Below are 18,582 nucleotides of genomic sequence, written 5' to 3'. Positions count from 1 at the left end.
CATCTTTCAAGTCCTGTAATTCAATGAAGTCTTTATTTACAATGGTAATAGCTATTTTTCCCTGTGCTGTCCAAACTGAACTCTCTCTGGTTACAAGAGAATGAAGCACTGTTTTTCCATTTTCATGGCAAAATGGTCCTATTTTATTTTTCAGTTTGGGCAAAAAGCAGCATAACCTTGTTTAGAAGGTTTACTAGAAAAAGAAGCAGCTGTTACTTTCCACATTATGCTATCTTTTAATAGCTTTTTTGCCAGGGACTGAGGGAGGAAGGCAGGCAGTCATATACAACCTGATGAGTGTGAAACTGTTATTCTGAGACTTGGATATTCCACTTCTTTCCAGTCCTAATCATTGATTTTACACACTAAAACATGAGCGCTGGATTCAGTCCCACCCCTTTTTCCCTATGTGCTCTTTGTCTGGGAGTGTTTTAGAAGGACAGCAATTCAACACTTCGCGTACCTCTGTCCTGAAACAGCTTGGTGAGTTTGTTTCCAACTACTTGGCTCAATGGTCCCAAAAATCCTTCTACTGCTTTTGCGTGGTCTGCAGGTGCGAATTACAGATCGGGGGCCTCATTTTGTGAGGAGCTGAATTCACATCAAGACTTCAGTGCATCAGTCTGGATTCCCAGACACCCCAAAAACTAGGCACTGTGATTTTCACTACTTTTTAGTTCCCTTTGCTGCCCACCATTGCACTTCAGATGCGTTACGAGCCAAGTGGTAACTGCACCCACCTTCTCTCTGTGCTTCCAGGCACTGGTGGAGTTGGCCTGAACCTCACTCTGCAAATGCTGGCAGCAGCTGGCTGTTTTTTTGTCTCTTTGCTTCTGGCAGCAGTGTGCTGCCAGGTTGTGGCCACGTGTAGCATGTGCCACCTCCACACATCCATCACCTGGAAGGGCAGGAGAAAGGGCTTTTGGGTGGGAGAGATGGGAAAAAACGGTGAAACTGGAGCTTCATCTGTACTGATGAAGTAGGGGAGCATGGACCCCTCTGCCACACCAGGGTAGGGGAGGCTCCACCAGCACAGCTCAGTGTCCTAGAGATCCCAGACGAGTATTTGAGCATTTATTCTGACTTTCCCATATAAAGCAGATGGTAATATTTCTCATGGTACTCTGTGAGGAGGGTTAGGTCACAGCTTGGGTTAGATTTTATGATGCATCTGTTCTCTGTCTTGGATGTGAAGACTTTGTATGCTGTCAGCAGAAAGCAGAGGGCACTGAGGGTCCGCTGACACCTCAAAGGCACACTGGGGCAGTCCCCAAGCACTCCATCAGGGCTGTGTTCCAGAGGAGAGGAACCACAGGAGGACCCCCTGCTCCCATCCCCACTGCACAGCCATTCTGCATCTGGAAACGTGGCCCTGCCTTTGCTAGCGCTCTCAGGGCAATACAGAACAGATTCGGGTCGCTGTTTGGGTTTTTTATATCTGTTGCCACAGTCTTTTCCCTAGATGATCTCTTCTTTCCTCGCTGTACGATCTGGATATCTCTGCTTTTCTGCTGCAAGGACGTATGCCAAGAGAAGACCTGAGCGAAGTAATCGGTCTCCTCTGTGCTTTAGTCACAAAGACCGGTGTCCCTTGGTGCTGCCTTAGAGGATCCCTGTGGGTGACCACCACCACAAAGCCAGCATCCCTTTCCTGCTGCCTCTGCCTCCCGAGTGCACGCGGTGAAACCGCGGGCCCTCCAGCGTGTCTGGATCATGCCCCACAGCTAAGCGGTAAGTAACGAACTAAAGCTTCGAGTGTCCTGCTAACAGAGCGTCACCTAAGCATAATCCAGGCCCTGACTCAAATTGACAAGGACAGGTTGGCCTCTGAAATAATCTCTTTAAATAGCAGCAGCCGTCTCTCTCGGAGGCACTGCCCTCCCCCAGCAGCGCTGGAGAGCCGCTTACGGCACGCCGCCCACTGTTTCCCACCCAGGCACTGCAGGGCTGGCACTTCTCACAGGCAAGTGTGTCCCCTGCCCGCAGGCTCCCAGCTTTGCTTTGCACCCGGAATTACAATGAACTTTGCAGCGCAGTTTCTCTACTCCAGGGTGTTAAAAAACAGAACTCCCAGGGACTACTCCAGGGAAGATGAAGACTACGATCCTTTCTGGCAAAGGTTGGAGAATATTGCTGTCTGACTTAGAGCTAGAGTGCCTCTTTCTCCCCCTCAGGGGTCATGGTCAGCCCTCGGGGTCCACCCAGGGCCAGGCCCACGGACATGACAACCCCTGGACCCCTCCTGCCTCCTTACGGTGTCGTAGTTGGAGTTTTGCTTCACCTCGTTGTTTATTTAGTGGCTGTGCTATATAGGTAATGCTTTCTTTTTCCTTTCCTTACTTTCTGAAAAAAAAAAAAAAAATAAATTGTTTGTAATGTTCCAGTATCTCCCAGATCTCCCAGGGCTCTGTGAGTGTGAGCTGTTCTTGGAGTCATCCACTAGCAGCAGTGGAGAACTGAATACTTCAAGCCTGCGGAGTTCAGCTTTCTTATTTCTTCATGAGTATGGCATTAGAAATAACCTTAGGCAGGCCGGTGGACTGCTGAAAATTTATGGTGGGATAGCCTGTATCAGATCCTGTAATTACAGGTATTCCACGGTTGTCTTTGTTATGGTGTTTATGGTCTTCTTGAATTCCTGTTTTCAGGCTTGGATGGTGCAGATGGAATTTGGGAGATGTCTAGTGCCCTTGCACAGCACAGGCTGGGGTGTGTGCACCCGCGTGGCATGGTTATGTTTGCATAACTTCACTCTTAACCTTTTCCTTAGTGTTTTCTCCCCGAATTTTATTATCTGGATAAAGCTAGCAAGATCACAACCTGGTGTTCCCAGATGTGATATAAAGAAGGGGCCATTCTCGTTTCCTGCATCCTGCCAATAGTCACAGATGTTGGTAATATTTAAAACATAAATTGTTTCAGTGGGCTTAATGCTGTTAATAAACCCTTATGAAACACCAAAGGGGAAGACAAGATTCCAGTTCTACACTGAAAAAATGGGTTGCCCAAAGTCACGCGCGATGTGATGTGTTCTGCAGCGAACTGAGAATCTTAAAGCAGTCCTCTCGTTACAGGAGCACTCTTCCCTCTAGTTCGGGTTATGCTGTTTGTTCTTTGTTACAAGTGAATTATGGAGATGTGTAATCACCAGAGAACCTCTAAACTCAGAATACATTTAACTTAAAGAGGAAAAAAGTTTAATTATGTGAAGAGTTTTAACTGTCAAACTGTGTGCGGTGTTTGGCAGTGGTCATTTGACGTGCACAGCTGTGAACATCCTATAAGCACTGCTTAGAGGGATGGGTCTGAAGGGCACTTGGAAGGTGTTGAAGCAGAGGTACCCAAGAGGGCTGCCATTCCGAGTTCTGGCTTCCAGGTTACTTTTTCTCATGTTATCTGCTTGGCAGCTGGCACCCAGTTGCCATTGCCAGCAGTAAGCAATGACACCTCCATAGTGTGTGTGGAAGCCTGGCAATGGATTATTGACCACAGATGAAGGGAGATATAGTACTAGGCTCGGGCTCTGGCAAATCTGACTTACAGACAGTAAGGGGATACTTTATCAGAAGTGATGAGGCAGCTTGATTGTTCCCTGCGTGAGCCTGAGCTTTCTTTGCCTTTGTTGCTGCTGTAACACCACCTGGTTTTGTCAGACCTGTGACATGATGTGGTAGGGTTACGAATGCCTGCTCAGCCTCAAGGCTTGCTTATTCTGTACCTGTCTATGTTGGATGGTCGCAGTGCATACATCCCCTAACATTTGTGTCGTGCGGGCTGGTAACTAAGCCCTGATCTCTTTGTCTTTAAGACACTCTGCTAAGTAGCCCTGCTATGAACTTCCTGCTGGAGTCTTAGGCAAGTCACTCGATCTGTCTGTGCCCCAGTTTCTATCAGTGAAGTTGAGCTAATGATTACTGAATATATATTTCTGCTTAGGGCAAGGTGTTGGTGATTCCTATGTGACTTAGGAACAATCACTTTGCCGAGGGTTTGTGTATCTGAATGTCAGAGATACATTTTAAATTTCCATCCCCTAATTGCCGCTAGTTGGAGTGATACAGTTTCAAACAGATGTCTCTAAGTACTAGTACAAAATAATGGTGATTCAAGAAAGTAATATTTGAGTGCAGTATTGTCTTTGATCTTTTTTAACTGTATTGTCAAAGAGAGATCTAGCGTGTTCCTTCCCCATGCCTGGAGCAGTTTACTTGCAAGACCCTGTGGTGCTGTGGAGGATGCTCAGACACTATACGGGGCAGTAACCTAGAAATACTAGCAGTGAAGATAACATCTGTTAATGATGTTTCTTGCTATTTGTATCTCATCGAGCTTCAATTTTTCTATCATTTCTCTTTCATAAAGGCCCACTTAAACAAGCTGCTGGGATGCTTTTAAAAATTGCCACTATTGAAGCATTTGGATGTCATTGGGGACCGGGGATAAAAACATAGAAGAGGAATTGGGATGGAACAGGAATGTTTAGGAGCTATTGGGAAGGGGTATTGCAACGAACAGGGGCAGTGTCAGCAGGGTGGGAAGGCTCGGTCATCCTGAAGGGTCAGAGGAGATGGGGCTGGGGATGTGGAATAAGAAGGATTAATGGAGCTGGGGAGGTTCTGGGTAAAAGAGGGATTTGGATGAGGGAAAGGGCCCTCTCTGTCATACCCTGGGATTACCTCTTTCTCACTCCTTTGAGAGGAGATCCCAGCCCTAGTGAAATCTCAGTCATAAGCCAAGCAAACTGCTACCTGCAGCAGGCTGCTTCCCTTGTCGCACAGACACTCCCCCACCGGTATGTGACTCATCTCTGCTCAACACTGAGGAATGAGGCAGAAGTGACTTTAAAGGGGTTACTTTCTGCTGTAATAAGTATTCTGAACTTGCAGGCATGAGATCTGAGCCCATTTATCCAGAAGGCAGATGACAAGTACGTCTAAAACTGTATCTTACCAATGTCTGTTGCTTGGTGTGCTCCAGGAAGGTCTTCAGGGAGCCTGAAGACGATGACAGCACATAAATAGGAGCTTATGAAACCTCCAGCCTCAAAACGTCATTTTTTTTAAAAAATCCACATACAGAGAAAATATGTCAAAATGCCGATGCGTTAATTACAGGCTAGCTCCAGTTCACTGGGATGGTTTGAAGTGTATTCAAGCTTAATGCTTTGCCAGTTTGCACTGTGCCAGTGATCAGCCCAAGTCTGGCACTGGAGTTTGAAGCCCCTGTCATGGCGCAGACCTGTATGGATGCTAAAATATTCTATGGAACTTGTACCATGCTGTCAGTCCCTCTTCATGATGAGTGCCTATCGTGGGGAATGCAGACGATAAAAGCTGCTGCAGAAATGACAAAGAAATTCTGAAGTTTGAGTCTTAGGCTAAAATGCCTTTGTTTCCTTTGTGACACTTGAGTTTCTGTCTGTGAAGCAGCACAGTAACATGGGAGCGTGTGCCCATAATTCCAGCTTCATTTCTGCCTCAAAACATGTTGTTGTGACTCATATTGTAAGAGGTGTAAAAGCTGCCAAATGGGCCAAATGCTGACATCGGGTATGTCTGCCAATCAAAATGCCAACACTGGGTCAGACCAAAGAGCAGTCGACCTTTGTGCCTTCTCTATAGTGGTGGCCAGTAACAGGAGCTTGGAGAAAAATAAAAGCCACCTAAGATGCTTCCTCTTGTACGCTTTCATGTCTGCCAAGTGCGTGCTTAGGGGCTGCCTGAATCAGCGATTCCTTCTTGACCGATGTGTTTATTGGTCACTATTAGACCTAGTTCCGTACAGTTGCACAATTTTATCCTTCACAGCGTCCTGTGGCAATGAGTTCTGCAAGCTAATTATTTTCTGTAAGAAGGGAACTTTTAAATTTTCTCTGGTATTTTCACATGATCTCCCCCTAACACTTATATTGGGAGAAACAGTGACTAATCCTTCCCAGTTTGTTACTCCCTGGACATCTGTGACTGCAGAATTTTTGCTCCTTCAGTTTTAGAAGCTGAAGAGATTCAGTATATCAGTTTAATCTGGTTAGTCTGTTTCATGGATCCTGAGGAAGGCAATCTGCCTGTGCGTCATCTGATGGGGGCATGTCAGTGTCCCATCACTGCAGGGTAACTGTGTGGGCATCTCTTTCTCCCTGTAAAGAAGGCAGCAGTTTGTGGTCTTTAGGTATAGCATGTACTGCAACTGGGGTTTATCCTCCCAAAATCTTATTTGTTGTTTTTCTTAATTTCTTAGTTTATTACTGTTTTTCCAAACTTGTTTTCCCCGGTGCTATTTAGCTCGACGAAAATTATCAGTATATTCAAAAAAACAGAAACAGAAAAATTATTCATTCCGAGTTGTTGCTTTTTAGCATTCTGCAAGTACATTTTGGCACACGCTGTCTTTGCATTGGCTTTGAGACTTTAAACTATGTAAAGCTATCTGCTTAAACAAATAATAGTATTTCCAGTTCCTTAATTATCTATGGAATGTCTGCATTTGGATCTTCTCTTATTTTTTACAGTTATGCTGAGCAGCTGTTCTCGAAAAAGTAGGTTTATAAACAGTATTTTCATGTTTGCTTTTACTAATCATTTTAAGGGTAAAATGTTGCAATTTATAACCACCTAACAAAGCTTGCCAGCTGCATGTTTGTTTTAAGGCTGGAAATAGACAGACTTTTTTATGAAAACTTTCCTAGACAAACTCCAAAAAAGACAAAGTGATCCATTTGAAAGAAGCAAAGTTTTGTAATGCCAGGGTTTGTATTTATATTGGCTCAGATTTTCATCTGGTGGGCATGGTCACTGGAACAGGAGTTGTATTTTGTTACTGTGCACGAGCAGTAGCATGCTGTCTTTTTTGTGAGCCCTTGCATGCTTTCCTGCCTGCTTGGACTGTTCCTGCAAAAGCGATGCATGCTGAGCTGATCTCTGCCAGGCACGTCAGCCGTGTGTGAGGAGAGAAATGCGTCTGACCCGACGAGGTTACTAGTTGCCTGTTTGCGACGGGTTATCAAACCCCAATCCGCTGTCTACCTTGGGAGCTGGGGAGCTCTCAGTGGGTCTGTGGCACACCCAGGCAGATTCAATAGGGAAAAAATGTCATCCACTAATGTAAATGAAAAATACGTACATAGAAGGAGAATAAAAAGTCATCTGAAATAAATACAATACATACGTATACAATAGAATGTTGATATTCCTTTTGTAATGAGGCTGCTGACCTCTCAGAGGCAAATGGATGATAGTTTCCATATTAAACGTTGCGATGGTAATGTTTCAAATGTTCTCTAAACATATCTCAAGCTTGAAGAGCCTATATGTATTTTACAGCTGTTAGACTTCTGTTCTTTTTTTTTCCAATGGTCATAAGGTGTTGTCTCCATCAGGGTCCTGAGCAGCTGTTCACTGTTCATGAAAGCAATGCTGCAGATCAGAGACTGAGAATCTGATTTACTTACCTCCTTTGTAGGGCCAAAGAAAAGGAAATCCTAGACTAGGGCCAAAAATCAATATCTCGTTATGGCCTTTCTATTTGCAGGTAAAAATATTTCATGGCGCTAGTGTGGTGAGGCAGTACACTGGAATTTGTACTTACTAGCAGAACCCTGGTTCATCAATGGACTTTTTGGGGGTCATCTTTGGCTGTTTTCTTTTTTTATGGACTTTCTGTAGTTGATTGCAACAGATGGAAGGAAAAAGTGTGACTTTATTTCCTATTTCATATGCCAGTCAGTAAAAAAATTTTTTACATAGAAAAATTGCAAATTTTTGATCTGCCTGTATATTTTACCCTACACATACCCTTTTAACCCACTGCCAGAAATATCATTTATTGCTAATGCTTGCTGAACATTTTAGATAATATGCCCAGGGATCATGTGCATATGGTTTTCTATTTTGGAGTGGTTATGGTCTACTGTGGTACGGAAAGTGTTTTTTTGGGGGGAGGTAGGATACAAACGCCTAACAGCGATGTGGCCTCTTAGGTGCTGATAGCTGTTGCTTGTGCCAGGGGCTGTGCTGTAACAAGTTCACCGGGACACAATTGGATCTGATTCTCATCTTTGCATTAAGCTAACTGATATGCATGAGAACTAACACTGGAAACTTCACATCTTGATAAAGTGTTCCAACTCTCTAACCACAAAGGAACAGAAATGCAGAAAAGCATGGAATATTGCTACTTGATAAGGTATTTAATTTGAAGGCAGAATGCCTGCTCTTTGGGTGTATCAGCTTTAAGGTACAGTATTGGGAAAATATTTTAAATCACAAGTTTCAATATAAACAGGTGTAAATACTTTATTTATTTATCTTAGAAAATTATTGTGGTTCTCATTAATTTTGGAGAGTGAAGACCTTACAGCAAAATTTGTCTTTTTTGTGTCCTGCGAGGATACACAGAATTATTGATGCTACTGGTATGTTATTTGATTCAAATAACAAAACCTTTTATGTTGCCCATATTGTTATATGAAGCCCTCAGTGAAACAATTGGAAGTGTAACAGGAAGCAGAGCTACTGGCACAGATTATTTGGATCACAAAGAAAACGGATGGCTCTGCCACAAGTGGGGCAGCTGCTCAAAGAAGCAGCTGTTTCTAAATATTTTAAAATTCTTTTTGGAAATTATTACAATGCATATTACACTGCTGATTGCTGCTGTAAAACTAGGGCAACGTTTGCTTTAGCTATCCCTGCTGATGAATAATTGTATAACTTAAACCCAAATTATTTTGTGAAAATGGTAAGTATTTTTTGTTGGAGATGATGCTAAAAACTCAGACATAATTTAACATGCATATTTTTTAGAAAACCCTTTCTTCCAAATAAAATAATAAATAAAACTGAGCTGGTTGTGTAGAGAGGCTTATACCATCTGTGTAATCATAACCACACAGCAGGGGTGGTAATCAGCTCTTCTCCAAATCACTGGTCTTCTGCTTAATGCTCCTTTTCCCCCACATTACTTTCCAAATTCCAAGAATTCCTAGAAGGTTGGCATTTATTTGTTAGTAGGGCTGCAAGATCCTACACTGCAGTATGTTATCCCCTGTGAACTCCTGAATGCTGTGGGACATAGAGTAAGGCAGCTGAAGGTAGGAAAACTGGCAAATTTTTGTAGCAGCGTTGTCTCTCCAAAGTTCCTTGGGCAATGAGGTTTGTGTGGTATCATGATGTCATCTTATCTGCGGGTGTTCTTATTTATGAAGTGTTATCTTGCAGATCAGGAGACCTAGTTCTTTGCCTCTGTAGTAGGATATAATTGTTCTCCCTTATCAAAGTAATTTCCTTCCTGTCAGGAGGCAGTCGATGGCTGTCAGGAGTATGCTCCGCAAGTACGCAGGAGCAGAGAAGCAGACCTCTTGTGTGCCACGTAATGACATTTGACGCTGCTATTAATAGTATAAGGGAATGCTCCGCAGCAGCTATTTGCCTTTTTTGAAAAACACAGAGTTGCGTACAGCAAATACAATTCCATTTATTCCAAAATTTCTGGAAATGCTGAACTGGGATCATTGATGATTGAGTACTGACTACTGAGGAAGATCTGGGCTGCCCAGACAGCATGGATTATAGCTTTCTTGGTCTCTTGGGTATGACGGTTTCCCAGTTTGTCCGCATGCCAGGTTACCTGTGGCTTTTCTAAAAGCTGGCTGGTTACAGTAGCTGTCAATGCACCTGCGAGAGAGGTAATAAGACAGGAATAATGCAGTCTGCCTATTTGAGACTGGCAAAGGACAACTGAGATGTGCATCCTTCATAAATGCTAAATGTCAAGTCTTTCATCATCCAAGCTTTCCTAACAAGTTTCTTTTATTTTTTTTAGGGATGACAATAAAATAAAGAAACAAGATGCCCCAGCACTTTGTGATCTTCACTGTTGTAAAGATGGGAAGATAAGAAATGGCCTTATTGGGCAGAAGCCAACCTCTATCAACCCTGAGAGACTCAAAGATTTTGTTGAGGAGGATTACCTGAACGGGGACGTGAAGACCTGGGAAATGAAGATAGTGAGCCGTAATGAGGAGTTACTTAGGGATGCCCTTTCCCGCATCCCTCAGTCAAGCAGTAGGAGCAGCCTGTCAAGCTGTAACAAGCTGATTCGATTTGAAGATATTAGTGCAGCAGCTTTCAAAATCCAGTGCGGTGTTCAGAAAACCCCTTGCATGGTAGGGAGACTTTATGGCTTTGCATTCTCTCAATGTTTCTTTTCTTTATAAAAGTTGATCAGAAATGAAGGCAGAGTATGTGTGAGCTGCAGGGTATAGATCTGTGTAAGATGACTCGTGTTCATATTAGTTGCTGTTAACTGTCAATAATAATCCTCTTCTTACCTGTTTACACTAACCTAAATCCTCAAAGATGCAATGACAGAGGGTAAACCACATTAGACGTAAACTTAACGTAGTGTGGTGTTATGCTCCTGGTGAAAAACTCTTGTGACAAGGAACGTGAGTTGGAGGCGGCGGACTGTCAGTGTTTGAGTAAGCAGGCTTGTGGGAGGGTCTGGTTTGGAACTAGCCCTCATATTTGAAGAGTTTGAAGGTACAGGTTTTCCCTCCTAGCCTGGTCAGCCTGGCAAGGCTGTATACGTTCTGTAACCAGGTGGTTCTGCCACATGCATCCTCAACAAAACGAGGACATTAAAATATAAACGCACAAACATACGCACCTATCAATCAGTGTAGGTATGAAAATGACTGAGATGCTCCCATAAATGCAAATCACGCTCTTGATGAATCCCTCCCTGTTGCTGACCAAGGCACCCCGCCAGCCTCACTGGCCTTGGGCTGATTTCTGACCTGCACAGGGAAGGGACCCTGGTGTCTGAGCCACTGCTTGGGTTAACAGTCCCTGGAGCGCAGCGGGTGGCTCTGTAAGGCAGTTTTCCTGGTTCCCAGACGGTGCCCACTGATCCAGAGACATCATAATTACTTTTGATGATGGTTTTTTTTTTTTAGTTTAGACCTCCCAAAATAAGGATAGCTGTGGGTTCTGTTGCGTACTACTGAAGAAGTGCGTCTTGTGACAAGGGACATGATACAAGACCGTTTGGGGCTGCACTGTGGCACAAGAACCTTGCAGGGCAGTCTTGGCCAGGGTGTGGGGAGAGAAGCTGGATGTGTTTTGCGTTCATGCACTTCCCATTCAGAGTGACTCGGGAGCAAACCGTCCTGGCAGCTGTACCTGGGGTTTCCTTCGGAGTGGACAAGTCTGCTTGGAGCCTTGCTTGGGAAAGCCGGGGCAGGGGGAGTGGGCAAACACGTGTACAGCATGGGTGGGCAGGGGCCAGGGCTTGGGTGAACAGAGGCAGCGTACCACACTCTGCACATTGCATCGTTTGCCACCAAACCTCTGAGAGTGTTGTGCCTGAGCACAGACAGTGCTCTGGGTGAAGGTGTCAATATTCTGCTGTTGTGGAGAGACTGTCGTAGGAAGAGAAGATTTGCATTTGTGTTGCAGGTAATGAGCACTGCACTTCTCTGTGTTTGACAGCTCTGGTCATGTTAGATGGGTTAAATCTTGCTGTACAAAAGCAGGTCTATGGGCAGGGAGAGCGAGTGTGTCACGGCTTAATTTGGAAAGCAGAGCTAGCTGGCTCCGTACCCTTTGGTGGCCTGGATCATCCCTTCCCTGCAGCTCATGGCATTGTGCATTTCTGCCAGACAGTTACAGGATACTGCCTCTGCACATCTGCCAGTGTGAGGCTCGGGGACCCTTGGCCATGTGGGTCCTGGAAGGACCTTGTTCACACCTTCAGCTCAGATGGATCAGACCAACAGCTCAAAACTAGTAAAGTCCACCTTGGCCCCATCCCCTGAGCCATCTACGTGCTCCAAATGTATGAGCACTTTCACTCTGAAAATTAACCAACCAGCTCATCCTGATGTAGGAAAAGGCAAGACTGCACCACTGAGTCCATCTTTTGTTCCTGCAGACATCCGTGTCACATGAAACATTTTGTAAACTGATCGTGCTCCTGCTCACAAGTAATTAAGATCTCTCTGGCCAATTCAAACCATTTCTTCTCACGCAGCTTTGTCCCTTTTGATGGTTTTGGCTGGGGTGGAATTAATTTTCTTCATAGCATCTAGTGTGGGGCCGTGCTTTGGATGCGTGCTGGAACAGGGCTGACAGCGCAGGGCTGTTTGGTTACTGCTGCGCAGAGCCTGCCCGGAGCCGAGGCCCTTTCTGCTCCTCTCACCGCCCCACCAGCGAGGGGCTGGGGGGCACCAGGAGCTGGGAGGGGACACGGCCGGGACAGCTGACACCCGCTGACCCAGGGGGTGTCCCATACCCTCTGGCCTCATGCTCAGTGTGTAAAGTTGGGGGGAGTTGCCGGGGGTCTGCTGCTCAGGGTCTGGCATCGGTCAGTGGGCAGTAAGTAATGGTTTTCATTTGCGTCACTTCTCTGTCTTTGGGTTTTTTTCTCTCTCTGTTATTTTCCTTTTCATTACAATTTATTTTTTTATTTTATTTAAATTGTTAAACTGTTCTTTTCTCACCCCATGAGTTCTCTCACTTTTACCCTTCTGATTCTCTTCCCTCATCCTGCTGGGAGGGAGAGCGAGCAAGCAGCTGTGTGGTGCTTAGTTGCCAGCAGGAGTTAAACCACAACACCCCTCGACTTAAATAGTTCTTTTCTCTTGGGTTTCCCTGCCAGATTTATGCAGCATGGTTGTATCCGCTTTCTGCATTTACTTTGCCGAGATAAACAGGCTAACTTTCCTTAGTCTCTTTTTATGAACTGTGTTTCTAGGATGATCAGAATGGTGGAAGATCTGTATCTCCACTTGTTTTAGTGTGAAAACAGCCCATGACTGTTGCTGTTGAAAGTAATGTTCCTGCAGAAGTCATATCTTGGTATATGTTTCATGCACTGGTTCAAAAACAAAGTATTGAAAGCACAGAGCAATGTCAAGAAAATCACAGATCACCTTTATTTTAGCTCGTCGCTGAGAGGTAAGTTTCCCTTTCAGGGGCAGATGTTTGGGTTAAAAAAGTGAGCGTGACTATAACCCATTCAGTTAATTGAATGGAAAAACACTTTGTGCGGTGATTCCTGATCTGCAGGTAAGACCATGGATGGAGCATCTTGGATCCTTATGCAGGAGTGTGCCTGGAGCTGAGATACGGCATCGTGAATGATCATACCAGATATCCTAGTGGTAGTGCGTATAGAAAAGCAAGGAATCAGCATTAAATTGCACGCTTGGTTTGGTTACTGCTGTAGGAACCTTAAGGGTTGCTTTATGTTAGCTTTGTGGATGCCAAATGGAGGCTGCGCCGTGTGATGTACATTAGACCCAGTACCTGTGGTCCATAGATAAGAGCACGGTGACAAAATGGAAAACTTACAGGCTGGTTCAATAAGTCTTACAAGGTCACGCATCAGGTCAGCACAGCTGAAAATAGCACCGACACCTCCTTTGCTAGAAGTGATTGCTATATTTAGGCTACATAAAAAAGCCTTAGTTGAGGTAAGCAGAAAAGAGTAACCTAGAGGTAAAATATTGAATATCAAAATGAAAGAAAAATGGCCTGAAGTACACCACCTCTGTGGTAAAGAGTGACTTAATGACACATATTTTTAAATGTCAGAGACTTAGAAACTTTATAAAGTCACAGGATTTATCTCCTTAAATTCTTTTTCTCATTGTTCACTCTGGAGTCCAAGATTGTCTACAAAACCAAAAAATGGTAAAACTAGTACAACGTGAAGAAGCAGTAAAGCAGTGTTTCCTGTCCGGTGTTCCTGTTCTGTTTTGCGTGGGCATTCTCCATAGATTAGGCTGTTTAGGATAGAAACGATTATCCTATTAGAGTACTAAGCACTTTCCATTCTTTCAGTTCTGCGATTTGCAGAGGAGCAGCAAGTGGTAACTCCTGTTGCAGGATTTTCAGAAGCAAAATAGAGAATCTGGCCCCACCTATGGGTGAGGAATTTAACATCAGCACATCCACTATAAAGCCTTGAAACATTCATCTGAAATACTTAGTTTAGCTGTATACATTAAAGCAAGTATCTGTTTCAGATACATTCAGTTTACATAAATTCGCTTTGGAACTCCCACAGTCTGAAAAATGTGTCAGTACATATTAACAATGTACACTATCCACCATATGCATGACACTGTCTCTCTTTGTGACTTATCATAAATGAGGGCTTGATTCCCTAAATCCCCAGGTCCTCATTTGCTTTGGCAGGCAATGGAAGAGATAGAGCCAATTACGAAATAGAGACGCTGTAAGCCTGGGGAACTGGAACCCACAGGCTTACTGCAGCGCTGTTTCATAAGTTATCGTGTTTGAAACTCTTGTTTTAGATAATATGGTAACAGGAAATTAATATGGCGATGCATGCTGTGAGTTTCACCATTTGAAAAAAAAAAAATTTAAAAAATCATGGACTTGGACACTGCATCGCATGTACTATGCTTGCTAATTCCTCTCTGCTCCGGGATCCTTTCTTTTCCAAACACTGAGCATTTTCAAGCAGCTGCTGCTTACACTTGCAATCCTGGGAAGTATTTTTTTATTTCCATTGTTCTTCAAAAAATAATGTCTTTTCTAATGTCATACTGGCCTTAGAATACAAAACGGACAATACTCAGTAGTGAATTGGTGTCAGAAACTGTAGCGGAGCCGTAATGGGACTCAAAGAGGAATTTTCTAACTGCTTTTGCGTCTCTTAGGAGGTGAGTATTCAATATCAGTTCTGGCAGGTGCAAAAATATCAAACCATAGGGTGATTTTTGAAATAAATAAGAATACTTCTTTTAAAATCTCTATTTGAACAGTAAGACCACAACAAGTGCTATTTTCAGAATTCGTAATAGCATGGGGTATGTATTTCCCTGCTGTGAGTTTGAAAAAGACTTCCATAAACCAGAAGAATCGGGTAGAAATACACTGTCATGTATTTCTAAAGAAATAGATTATGAAATTTATTTTTTAGAGCTCATACATAGCAGCTGAATGCATGTCTCACCAAGGAGCTGATGGGGTGTGGAAGGTTCTTCTTTTACATACATCCCCATAACGACATTTCTATACTCCAGTATTCTAGGCTATCCAAGCAGTATGGAATGGACATCTATCTGAAGAAAGAATTCCTTCAGTACACAGGATCTGTGAAGGAACGAGGTGTACTTTACCTTCTGACATCATTGCCTCAGGTATAGCAAAATGTCAACAGTCAAAAAGAAATAGATTAGTTCTGGTTCATAAAAATGGAGCAGCATTAAAGATACGTTTACGTATAATGTCCATGGAATCACAGCATTTCTTGCCTTTTGAACCATTGAGCTGAACAACATAGATAGTCTGCAAGTATCTGAATATAAAATACTTTATATATGCTTGGCTGATCTGCTGGTGAAATACTTAACAATATTTCAAAGAAAAGCTTGCAAAATGTAAACATTGGTGGTTTTCTGCAGCATTTAGATGAAAGTGTTTTAATGTGTACTATAGTTCTGACATGTTGAAACCACCAGACTTTAAGTGATGATGAAATTCAGTTACAATGGGTCATGAGAAAGATCTAGATCACCAATTAATTTTGCAATGAATTTCAGTATCATTAGGTGAATAGCTCGTTTATCATTTGCCGTAGGAGGTTATTGAGTCTCTGCAACAATAATAATTATAATTGGCATGATACAGCAGCCCAGAAACAGTGGTTATTCCTGCACTTCTGTACTAATATGAATAAATACTTCTATTAGGGAACCTGAAATGAAAAAAATTTCACACAGGCAGGGAAGAGGGACCAGATATCAGCTCTGAGAGGTCAGACAGCAGCTCTTGGATTGGCTGGAGTTTTGCAGCTAGTTCCAGTGGGACAAGAGTTGAACCCACGGGAGTGCAGGAGCAGGGACTGATCTTGTGCTGTCTCTCAGCTCGGTTTGTAAGTCCTGAGATCACACCAGACATGCATATGCTATATCAGAATATGATCAGCTAGTAAAGGAAAATAAGTAAGTCAGACCATTAGAATGATCCAGGATCATATGGGACAACTTTGTGACACTATATAATATGCAATAAGCAACCCTGTTTTTTAGGATCAGCAAAGAAAGGGAGTGATTGTGGCCTCGGACAGTAACTTTTCCATGGCTGTTGCTTACCACGCCTCAGAGCTCCGTATTCCAGTGTTCGTCATCATGTCAACCAGCACGTCCCCGGCCAGAGTGAAAATGTGCCGTGAGTACGGTGCCATGGTTATATCCTATGGCACTACCGCTAAGGATTCCCAGATGCACGCAAGAAGGTTGGCGCAGGAGAATGGGTACCTCTACCTCGAAGAGTAAGTGGAAAGTCAGGCTGTTTAGAAAGATCAGATTAGATGCTCACGCAGCTCTGCAAAAATAATTCGTTTCATTAAAATTTGATCACAGGTCATCAAAAAATTCCCCTTACCTGGAGTACGGACAGTTACATACATATTCCTAGGCACAAATCATGAATCTTTTTATGACGGGGGTGGAAACCGAAATGAAATGCTCTTCTTTCCCCCAAATGAGGCAAACTTCCTATTTAGGAATTATTTGGGCTCCTTTGATAATGGATATATGTTAACTCTTTGTGAGCCCTGTCAGAAAGCTGTAAGACTAGCATTCAGTTTTGGTCTCTCTGTTTGGAGTAAGATGGGTAAAAGCTGATCTTTAACGCAAAGGGTTCAGTGGCATAGTGTAGAGCAAGAGAAGGTTAATGCTGGGAAATTTTTGCCTATCTGTTTTGAGAAAACTGATTCTGCCGTGAAAAAAGATGATAAGAGGCTTCTTCACACATCTATTTAAAGTAGCTAAGGATGAGTGTAAATTTAAGTTTGAACTATTTGAGGTCATTGGACAAACCAGATTTAATGAAGACATAATTAGAATAAGACAGGCAAAAATATTTAGAATGGATCCTTTTTCCCTTTTTTTCCTTTTCTCTCTGCAGTCTCTTCTGTCTTTCCCTTCCCTTTTCCTTTTTCTTCTTCCTTGCCTTTTTTCAAGTAAGCTTTCCAAAAGCGTGGAGGGGTGACTCATTAGTGAGAGGTAGCCGAAGGTCCCTCTCATGCACTGAGCTGGAATGTTCCACTCCCTCCCCATCGCTGCCCCTGTGCAGGCTTTATCCACGACTCCGTGTTTGTACGGCACCTGCTGCAGTGAGCGCCCGTTCCCCTTCGGCTCCTGGGCACCTACCGCACTAAACTGGTGATCGTGAGGGGCGTTTCTTGGAAAGAATATCCCAGAATGGACGGAACGGAGAAAGTCCTCATTTCTTTCCTGGTTGGTTGCTTGGGAAGGAAGTATTAAAAACTGTACCCTTCAACTCCACTGTGAGCTCTGCCGACAGCAAGTGACCCACAGGGCTGGCTGGTGTGCTTTGCCTGTTGCCGCGGGCACAACCTTGTCCCAGACTGAGACTTTTAAGGAAACCTGAGGGAATGAGTTTCCCTAGATCCCACTGAATTTTAAACCCATTCAGGCTCTCTGAAAACCAAGCTTTCTGTAACTTTGTGATTTCTGACTGTCTGACAGTCATTTGTTAATCGATGTGTTAACTCTTGCATCAGCTATCACGTTTGCACCTAAGAACTAAACTGTTGTATTGTAATTTCATGTTTAATCTTCCCCTCCTCCCCAAATAATTATTCGTGTTACATAAGGTAGGTGTTCTCCAGGTTCATGAAGCTCCAGGGACAATGCACATAAAAGACTTCAGCATCTGGCAGGGAGGCACTGTAAATGTACACATTACTATGAATAATGCCGAAGCACTCTGATTTATTTCAGGTTTCAGGTTACAAGTGGCAGGTATTTTAGGTTACAAGAAGCAGGGTTATTCAGTCTGTTACCGTGTTTAAGTAAAACCTTGCAGATGCAATTTTTCACACTCTGGAGAAAAAAAAAAGAGGGGTGGGGTGGGGAACCCCCACTACAATTGTGAGCCTTTTCGTAACAGGATGCCTGTAACATATTTCGTTAGGTGTAGGCTGGGAGAGCTTTCCCAGGGAGATGTACGCACGTACGCCTAGCCAGTCTTCTTCTGTCCATCGCTACCTGCCAAAGCTGTCTGTAAAACATCAGTTCACCTCCTGTGCTTCAGAATGGAACTTCTGAAATGTAGTTTTATTTCAGTGTAATTCTAGCTTGCACAAAATCTATAGCAATTTCATCCCACGATCTCCCTAACCAATTCATTCTTTCCTTCCTGAAGTCAATGTTACATGACTGCACGGGTAGTGTCCTGTAGCTGGGTGTGTCGGTGTCAGTCCTTCCCATTTCTTGAGTGCAATTAAAATACCGTGCTATGAAAATGGTCATGCAAGAGCTCAATTAGAGGAAAGAAACTTTTGGTCCGACTGTGCAACTTCCTGCGAGATTCCAGGAAGGAAATGTGATTTTCCAAGTTGGCATTCAATCATTAAGCCTACCTAATTGCTCCTTAGGTAACATGGGATTTTTTTTAATAACCATAGATGTTAAGGACCTCGTTATAAATCAGTGCGACTATTGCCTATAAGTAACACAGTACCTCTGGGATGATGTGGGGAAGATTGATTTGTGAAACAGAGGAATAAGAGTGCTACAGA

At 43.5% G+C, this 18,582-nt stretch overlaps 1 protein-coding gene across 4 annotated transcripts in view; it reads left to right on the top strand.

Moving 5' to 3' along the window:
- Positions 1-18,582, top strand: part of LOC130155148 (putative threonine dehydratase) — a 52,102-nt gene that overhangs the window by 16,110 nt on the left and 17,410 nt on the right. The window contains exons 1-4 of one of the 4 annotated variants that reach the window (XM_056352128.1): positions 1,475-1,731; positions 9,820-10,162; positions 15,056-15,172; positions 16,064-16,305. In XM_056352128.1, coding sequence (XP_056208103.1) covers positions 9,995-10,162; positions 15,056-15,172; positions 16,064-16,305 — 527 coding nt within the window. In that variant the 5' untranslated portion in view covers positions 1,475-1,731; positions 9,820-9,994. Of the gene's footprint in view, positions 1-1,474; positions 1,732-1,865; positions 2,120-2,145; positions 2,314-9,819; positions 10,163-15,055; positions 15,173-16,063; positions 16,306-18,582 lie in introns of those variants that run through there. The other 3 variants (XM_056352126.1, XM_056352125.1, XM_056352127.1) reach the window with 3 other exon arrangements.

The sequence above is a fragment of the Falco biarmicus genome, chromosome 9 (genome assembly GCF_023638135.1).
Source record: "Falco biarmicus isolate bFalBia1 chromosome 9, bFalBia1.pri, whole genome shotgun sequence".
NCBI classification, from domain to species: Eukaryota; Metazoa; Chordata; class Aves; order Falconiformes; family Falconidae; genus Falco; species Falco biarmicus.
Note: the sequence above shows the minus strand (reverse complement) of the source record. Positions and strands in the feature narration are given on the sequence as shown.